Source organism: Salminus brasiliensis, chromosome 18, assembly GCF_030463535.1.
Source record: "Salminus brasiliensis chromosome 18, fSalBra1.hap2, whole genome shotgun sequence".
Lineage (NCBI taxonomy): Eukaryota > Metazoa > Chordata > Actinopteri > Characiformes > Bryconidae > Salminus > Salminus brasiliensis.
In genome coordinates, this window is record NC_132895.1 from 24939933 (window position 1) to 24949057 (window position 9125).

The 9125-nt window shown below is 42.9% G+C and overlaps 1 protein-coding gene across 1 annotated transcript; it reads left to right on the top strand.

The window, feature by feature from the left end:
* Positions 1-1078: 1078 nt before the first annotated feature.
* Positions 1079-8388, top strand: ndfip1l (Nedd4 family interacting protein 1, like). The gene is made up of 8 exons (XM_072662158.1): positions 1079-1256; positions 2212-2299; positions 2557-2687; positions 5531-5618; positions 6171-6295; positions 6402-6468; positions 6636-6761; positions 7010-8388. The coding sequence occupies exons 1-7, from the start codon at positions 1227-1229 to the stop codon at positions 6737-6739; spliced, it is 633 nt and encodes a 210-aa protein (XP_072518259.1). The 5' UTR covers positions 1079-1226; the 3' UTR covers positions 6740-6761; positions 7010-8388.
* The last annotated feature ends 737 nt before the right edge of the window (positions 8389-9125 follow it).

The following is a 9125-nucleotide window of genomic DNA, read 5'->3' on the forward strand; positions in this document are numbered from 1 at the left end:
GTTTATTTACATTTCCGTTCAGGTACTTTTAGGTTGTGGCCAAAAAAACAGGCGTTTTTAAAGACTTATAAATCTGGCGTGAAGTCAGTGCTAAAATCCCGACCGGCTGCATTTTCCACATCCCCAAAAGAGGACATGTCCAGGACAAATAGGACATCTTGTTACCCTACTATTACAGGGAATATTTTATACCTGAATAATATGGGGATGTTATATATATATATATAATGTGACTACGGCCTTGGTCCCTTCAGTCAGACATGGTGGAGGTTCAAAGATGTTTTGGGGTCGTTCTGTTTCTTCTGGCACTTGATGCCGTGACTGTGTGCATGAGATTGTGAAATCTGTAGCAGCATTGTTAGGCCCAGTGTCAGAAAGCAAAAGCTGGTGACCTCCGTCAGAGGTCACGGGACAGTGACCTAGAGCTTACTTTACGCTGGAGAGCTCTGAAGAGGCCAGCAATGAGTGCAGATCTGGGTCTCCCTTCAAATCTGAGAGGTCTGAAGCAACTGATGGGTACACAAGAAGTGACTGATTTTAGTCATTGTTTCCAAATGCTTTATTACTGAATGTTAGGGTGAAGGCGTTTTGTGTGGAATGATACCAGATTAGACTTTTTTTTTGTTGCTTTTTTGTGTTTTAATGCAAATAAAATTAAATAACATAAAAGCAAAACATAACTGCACCAATGTTCTGGGGGACCTGGTGCACAGTGATGGGGTGGCCACACTTGTGGTACTTATCGTGCAGGGTGTCCAGGGTGTCCAGGGTGCTTCAGACTCTTGTTTTTTTTTTGTTGTAAAAGAAACACTGAGGTAATCTTGCTTAACATATTAAAAAAATACTTTCTCTGCATCTAGTCTATAAGCGACCCACCATCGTCTCTAAACGTGTTCACATTTCGGCCACTAGTCATCCTGTGTCCTGAGGACGCCTGTATGCTTTTCCGTTGTATCCGGTGTTAGAAGCACACATTTTCCAACCGAGCTGCAAAAAGACAAATACGAAACTCTCGAGGTCGTCGGGTTGTTCCCTTAACGGGTTTTCCGGCAGCAGTTGGTCGTGTGGTGGCGCTGCTGTATAACCGACATCACGGGAAGTGAGAGACTGTCGAGGGGCGGACGTGGACGAGAACACACAAAGTTATATAATTTCACACCCAATCTGTCAGCTGCTCCGTTTGTGTTCTGAATTTAGTCCTCCACAAAGTGTCGAGCTTTCCGAGGATGGCAGAATCAAGCGGCAGATATCAGCAGGTGAGTGGCGAGCTGAGGAGAGCCGCTAGATGAGTGACCGGGTGGAAAGCGGGGCGGGGCGGGAGCGCTTTCAGGAAACGCCGAGGATGGGGGCTCAGGTTCAAGGCCTCGTTGTTTTGGATCACGTCGCCTGTCCATTTAAACAGACACACACGGAAATGGCTGCTGGTCGTTAGCTAGCTGTAATTTAGGTCGTTTTATCCCCGATAGTGTTCTAAAACAGACTGCAGTGACCTGGCGCTAGCTGCCGTCCTCGCTGACGGGCCAGGGCCATAATGAGTTTCCGGTGTGTTTATGTTGTTATCTGGCTAGCGCTAGCTAATAGCTAACTCGGCTAACAGCTAGCTAGCTCCCTACCTAGCTTCCTTACGTTAGTCCCGGTAGATCTGCACGTCTAATAGAGTACAGGTGAGATTTCAGGAACACCAACTGAAACTCAGCTTTAGCAGAGTGGTCTTGTTCGCTGTTATTCTGATATTAGACACCGTTTATCTGAAAAGACCAGCCGCTAGCTAGCTATAGCTGCCCCTCCAGCGCTGTGTATTATCCGGTTAGCTAGCGCCAGCTAAAGGTGTGAACTCCGTGCCCTAGCTAGCTAGTGTTCGGAAATTTAGTCTGAAGGCTGTAGTCAGTGGCTTGACTCATGACCCCCTTACAGTCAGTCCTTTTGGAAAAAGAAAAGCTGCTAATTGCGCCAGTCGCTGCAGTGGATCTTGTGTAGCTCAATAAGGTCTTTAACACTGCATTGAAAAGGTACAGCCTTATTTTATGAGCTACAGGACAGCAAATCATGTTACAGGGTTGTCAGTGTTAAGGGCTTCACTAATACTGCATATGTAGCTATATAAATATTAAATATTTGGATATTTTAATTCATATTGGTGATTGGTGGCGTCTGTGAAAAATAATTGCATAAAAAAGGCCCTCTAAACAAGTCAATAAATTTCCTTCCAAGTTGCCCAATGAAGAGGAGCCAGAAGAGGGACCACAGGTGGCCAGCGATGCTCCGCCGCCCTACAGCAGCCTCGCACCGGAAAATGCAGGTTTGGGGCTTATTGTGTCTAGATATTTTCTTTTTATTATATTATTTTATTCACACTAGAACAATGGATTTATGGTGTGATTAAGCAATCAAAAAGTGTGCAGCTAATAAAAAAAAAACTTACAAAATAAACAATAATGAGTAACACTTAAATCCTGCAAATTTTAGCTTAACATTAGGGTCACTACGAGGTTTCTGTTTGAGTGTGGAAAAAAAAAAAATCAGGGGTATTAATTAAGCCTTTTCTCTTACCTCCAGCATATTTTGATTACAAAGATGATGCTGCGTTTCCCAAGCCCCCCTCTTACAACGTAGCCACATCACTGCCATCATATGACGAGGCTGAGAGAAGCAAGGTGGAAGCCTCTGTCCCTCTGGTGGCAGGACGAGTAAGTAGCACACATCTCCTTTCCAAGTTGTAGCAGAACAGAATCACACAAGGGTGGACTGTATGTCTGACTCGGTGATAAAGGGTTTTATTTATAAAAGCTATGGCTAATCAGTCTCTCCTGCATTTTTGTGTTTTTTAATGTGTGCAAAAGTACCCTGACCAAACCAGATGAACATTCCTCAAAGTTAATTGTTTTAGTAAAAATAAGGGTGAGCAGTCTTTCATCGTGTCACATATTAATGCATCATTTGGGTTTAACGTACCTCAGGGTGCACCTGCACTATGATGGCAATGCTAATATTTTCGTTCATCATGTACCCCTTTTTCATGTGATTGTACCTTCCTTGTTTTTAACCTCCCTCCATTCTCTCACCACTGTGTTGTTGTTTTTTTGCCACACACTGCTTGCGCACAGCACAGGGAACGTCTGGACACTTTTGATGATGTAACTCGTGCATTGGAGGTACAGTAACATAGTGGGAGTGTGTCAAACTGTACAGGTGACATCTATCTTGGAGAGGCTCAGGTGTCAGCTTTTATGGTTAGCATAACGAGCAGGTCGTTCAGGTTGTGATACTAGAACACATTTCTCTGCTGATTGATTTTTCCTGCATCAGAGGTGTGGAAACATGGGTATAGTTTGCTGGTGTTCCTGCTCTAACACACCGTCTAAGCCTGTCCGTTAACAGGTGAGTTGAATCAGGTGTGCTTGAGTAGGAAAAATGGTAAACTGTGCAAGAATCTGGCCCTCCAGTTCCCCCATCTCTGTTCTTCTTGAAATTGGACAGAAACCTTTGATCTGCACAGCAGCCCATTTCTGAAGCTGGTTGTCTCAAACCGCAGCAGTTACAATAACGATGGCTACATCAGTGTTTGAGACACTCCATAAAAGAGGCATTTTTGGTTTGTGTCATGTGATGAGAGATGATGGGTACAAGTAATAGTATAGGAGACTCGGGTGAGTATACGGGGTGACTTTTTGTCTCAAGGCGCCAAAATGCAAAACCTTATATAAATAAAGCTCTTTAGTCCCTAAAATACTTCAGTATGTTTGTTCTCTTACTGGTCGACGGGGTGGGGTTAGGGTAACTTTCTGACAAGCCAAAACATCAACATCCTTACGGGTCTGCAAATTGGACACCCCTGGTCTATAATAACGTTTCAGCCCACTTAAGGCCTTCATCAGATGTAGAAGATCCAACACAAAGGACACAATTAAAAAACAAACTCTCCCAGATTGAAAACCGCTATGGCCCCCTAATTAAAGGAGCGACCCAGTCTCTTCATCTGCCTCATCTAGTGAGCAGCCAGATGCTGCTTTCAAGTGGTTTTGGGTTTTGTCTAGAAAAAAGGAGGAGACACCACGTGAACATCCTTCAAAGTCAGATAATGAAGCCGGGTACGTCAAAACATTTGATGCAACAGGGATTGGCTCAAATTTTCAGGACAAGGAAGGAAGTGGTCTGTCAATGTAAAGTGATCAAATATAATACATGGTAAAGTATATTTTAAACATCTACAGTGATTCCACATCTCCAAATGGATCGAAATGAACAAATGGCAGGTGATTGCTATCTTATAAACTGCAAACACATCCATGGTTTTGTGTGAGTGCTTCCTATGTATATCTCACGGCTGCAGCCATGCGGATGAATGTGTTTCTCTTTCTTTTTGGAGAAGACTGCCATCTGATTGCGGCCTTGAAAGCAGCATAAGCACAAACGGACAAAGATCCATAAAGGCTGCATTCAGCCACTGATGTTCACGTCCGAGTACTTGTATTGTCTATTTCAGGATTTAAACTCCCTGAAGAACAAGCTTGTCACCGTTGCCCCCATAGGAAAAAGTCACAGGTTGAGTGATCACTTGAGCTTGACTTTTGAAATTGTGTGCCACCGAATACCAGCAGGTACCACCGTTGCATTGGCATGACATTTGGCGCTGCAGTGGAAACAGATTCTGCTGTACCGCAGCCTTGATGCTCTCCCCAAACACAAATCAGAACTTCTCTGGGTATAAGAAGTTTAAGGTTCTGCACATATCATATATATCATATAATCGTCAAAGGTGGAGCAAACGGTCGCCCCCACCTAAATTGGGTTTTAGGTAGTTGCATGGTTGCTAAATGGGGAATAGGGACGTTTTGGAGTCTTCAATATGCTAATGAATAAGACCAGTGGCATTTTAACCACTCTAAAACTGCAGAGATGTTGGGCTTCTTTTTTGCAGCTGTTTCCCAGAGGTCCTGTAAGGGTTTTGTGAAGTTCTTGCTAGTGATGTCCTTGTTTAGAACCGGAATAACTCTACAGTCTCGTGCAATGATGTTTTGTTGGGTTCTAAGTGATAATTGAGTTAATATTTCTATTTTATTGAGTTTGAGTAATGTACCACTTCCAAAAATGTTCAATTCAGCAAATGAACTGTAATTGTGCATCAGAAAGTTTAGCCGTGTGTTCTCTATAGGAAAGTATGTTCAGTTTAACTTAGAAAATTAATTTATTAGACCAGGGGTGCCCAAACTTTTGTATAAGCAAGATATGTATTTGATTTCATTGTGTTTCGGTGTGAGTGTGTGTAATATATAATTTTTGTTTTGGCCTGACTTTGCTTTGTCCAACCTTACAAAAGAGCCTCTAGTATTTCTGTGTAGTTTTTGTGGTCCTCTTGTCTAAAGTTTACAGGCCCAAGCCACAAGATGATGCACCGAGTGAAATCTGACCCCTCCCTTACTATGATGTGGACTCCCTGTTACCTTTGTGTTATATAAAGATCCCGCAGAGTTCCTGTGTACTCTGTTCTGTCGTTTATTTCACCCTCTCTAATTTACTGTGTTTCCTGCAGGATGAGGACTTTGTGGCCAGGGATGACTTTGAGGACGCAGACCAGTTGCGAATAGGCAATGATGGCATTTTCATGCTGACCTTCTTCAGTAAGTGGATCCTTTTCTTACTGCCAAAAAAACAAACCATTAAATGTGGCATGTGCAAGAACCGGCACACTGAATACATTACGTTTGTTTTTTCCTCCTCAATGTGTCTAATGCAGAAAGCAAATGGAAATTTGCAGTGGAATAATCAGCTGCTTCTTGATTTAACTGCATTAATGTTGAAGTGTCGTGAGTTTTCCCTGGCCCTAAACGGCTTTTAACGCTTAAAGCTTTTAACCCTGACAATACCGGTGTGCTTCCATTCTCCTTTCCACTCGTTATCTATGTTCACAACTGCTTACACAAGCCTAGCTCCTGAAACAAAAACCCTCATCTCCTCTGCCTCCTTCTCTATCAGTATTTAGATTCACCATCCAATTAAATCCTGATAGAAAATGTCATGTCCCGCCCTTCCCAGGAATATACCGCTTGCAGGTCCAGTTTTAAAAAGGATGAAAAGTTCTGATGCCCAATTTACCATGAAGATGTAGTTTCAGCTTGAATTCTAGACATGGCATGTGATCTGAGTAACCCTTGGTTTTTATCTCATCACAGTGGCGTTCCTCTTCAACTGGATTGGCTTCTTCCTGTCGTTCTGCCTCACCACTTCGGCGGCAGGCCGTTACGGCGCCATCTCCGGCTTCGGCCTGTCCCTCATCAAGTGGATCCTGATTGTGCGAGTATGTCAAATTCCTCGATTTATCCTCCTCCAAACTGCAATATACATGCACTTCACTAAGTACATAAAAAACGGTGATCAAGAGGAATTCTCCTTTGCCTTTCCAGTTTTCAACATACTTTCCTGGTTATTTCGATGGCCAGTATTGGCTGTGGTGGGTGTTCCTGGTGCTTGGTAAGTAGACTGCTTGCAGTATACTTAATGATGGATCTGCTTGCTGATCTGTATCTGTGTAGTTGGCTGTTCCTCATGCAACAACTATCTACTATGTTTACCTGGGATGATTGTGCTGTTGTTTGGGCTGGAGTACAGACGCCATAACGCATTTCCATGTCCTCCAGGTTTCCTGCTCTTCCTCAGGGGCTTCATCAACTACGCCAAGATCCGCAAAATGGCAGACTCCTTTTCTACTCTCCCTCGAACCAGAGTTCTCTTCATCTATTAAAGGGTCAAGTTCTGGAGCCTCTGTAAGTACATTAGCGTTGGATTGTAAACATTTAGTAGTCAGTAGCATTGGGTCGCAGGTCAGGCAGGGGTTTGTGTTCTGAAAAGAGCAGCCCACCCTGCCATGAAAATGTGCTCCTGTACTTTTCATATTAAAGCAGCTAAGGGAACATGGGAGTGGATGTTTTTACGCAGCTCAGAGAAAAGTGTATTTTGAGGTGTCTGTCTTTCGTGGAAGTTCATGAATGCTGATTATTTTTGTCTGTTCTAGCTGCTTGTTGGAAACTGATCCTGGAGCCACGGACTCGGTGGGGAATGCATATTTAAAGAAAAAAGAAAGAAAAATAAAACTCTCCCATGCGTAATCTACAAATCTAAAAGGAAGGCCAGCGTTTCCGTCGGCATGATGGAAGGGGCTCCGCCACCCCCCCTCTCCTTTCTGAACAACGCCGCTCTGTTGGAGGACGGCAAGATACACTTTCTATGTTTCTAGATGTAAACTTGTGGATGCTGAAAACTGTTACTGTGCAAAAGAATCATTAGTGGTTTTAACGTCAAGTGCTTTTTTTTTTTTTGCAATTCCAGCCAGTGAGATGTACGTTAATGCCTTATGATATCTTCGTAGTGACGGCATGCACTGTGCCCTGTTAGCCAATAGGGGGCAGTCTTGTTTTTCTTTTTCTTTTTTTTCCCCCCTCTGATGACGTTTGACATGGAAACAGCCAGTCGCTGTTGGTCACCATTCACAAGGATCCTTTCCTTTTTGTGAATGGCGACGTTAGATGAATTGAATCTAAAGCAGTGCTTTTCTTCTCTCTCTGTCTCTCTCTTGCTCTCTCGCTCTTTACATGACATGAAATTAAAGTTGCTCTTTTTTTTAAGATGTTACATTTGATGTGGTTCAGGCAATATATGCTTTTTTATTGTCTGTATATTTATTTTAAGCACAACAAAAGCCCTATAAACACTCGAGTACATATTGAGAGTGCTTATTACAGAATGCTTCGTACATGTGTTCTACAGGCATGTTACCCCATGGGAAATGAAATTAGAGCTCGGAATCCTGTACGCTGTAAATACTTCTTTCTCTGTTTAAGTCGTCGCCCATATCGTCCTCCATCAAAGGAATAGCATCAGAGCACACTTATGGGCCTGTTTTGGGGAATAGATATGGGTGCTCCTTTCTTTTTTTTTTTTTCCCTTCTCCCCCAACAGTATGAAGGAATGTGAATTAAAGCCCATGTTTGGTTCAGTGCGGAGGACAAGCAGGAGCACTGTTTTTGCAATCATAGCAGTTTAAGCAGTTTCCTTCCATGCTATTCTTTCCCGAAGCACTGCGTAATTGAGTCCTCTTTTGGTTAGGTGAATGTACCCTCATTCGGGACATCTTCCACCTTTTTTAACATGGCCACCGTAGGGGCCTGTTTGATCTCCTGCGGTTTAATCGTGCACCTTTTTTGTGTGTGTGTGTGTGTGCGTGTGACTTGTCTGCTCTTGTCACAAAGGGAGATCACCCGTGGAGCAGGAAGCGGCTCTTTTGTACCCTTTGTTTTCCTAAACAGCTTTGCGGACAGCCTTCGAATGCAGATGGATGTACACATGTACACGCCTGTAAATAAGACATTGCTATTAAAGTCTCTGATGTTGCAACCGTTGGCTGAAGCGTCTGTCTTTTGTGTCGCCGTTAAGACTTGCGATTGAGCAATGAGGGTCGTTATCTTCTTCTTTTGAAATGCTGTTGTAGTCACATATGTAGCATATGTCTTATAATAGGTTACTTAGTGCCAATTTAGTTTACTGGTTACTGTAATGAACCCCTACATGGGTTATGAAGTTTCTTCATTGAGCATCTATGTATGAAGTTAAACTGGAATGTCTCCGGCTACTTGTGTCTCCATTGACCAACCAGGTTTGTAAGTTAAACTGGAATGTCTCCGTTGACCTGTCTTCATTGACCAACCAAGTTTATAGTTTAATTGGAATGTCTCCATTGACCAACCAGGTTTGTAACTGAACTGGAATGTCTCTGTTCACTAAGTTTGTAGTTAAATTGGAATGCCTCTTTTGACCAACCAAGTTTATAGTTAAAGTGGAATGTCTCAGTTGACCAATCAGGTTTGTAAGTTAAACTGGAATGTCTCCATTGACCAACCAGGTTTGTAAGTTGAACTGGAATGTCTCCATCAACTTGTCCTCGTTGACCAATCAGGTTTGTAAGTTGAACTGGAATGTCTCCATCAACTTGTCCTCGTTGACCAATCAGGTTTGTAAGTTGAACTGGAATGTGTCCGTCAACTTGTCTTCGTTGACCAAACAGGTTTGTAAGTTGAACTGGAATGTCTCTGTTCACTAAGTTTGTAGTTAAATTGGAATGCCTCTTTTGACCA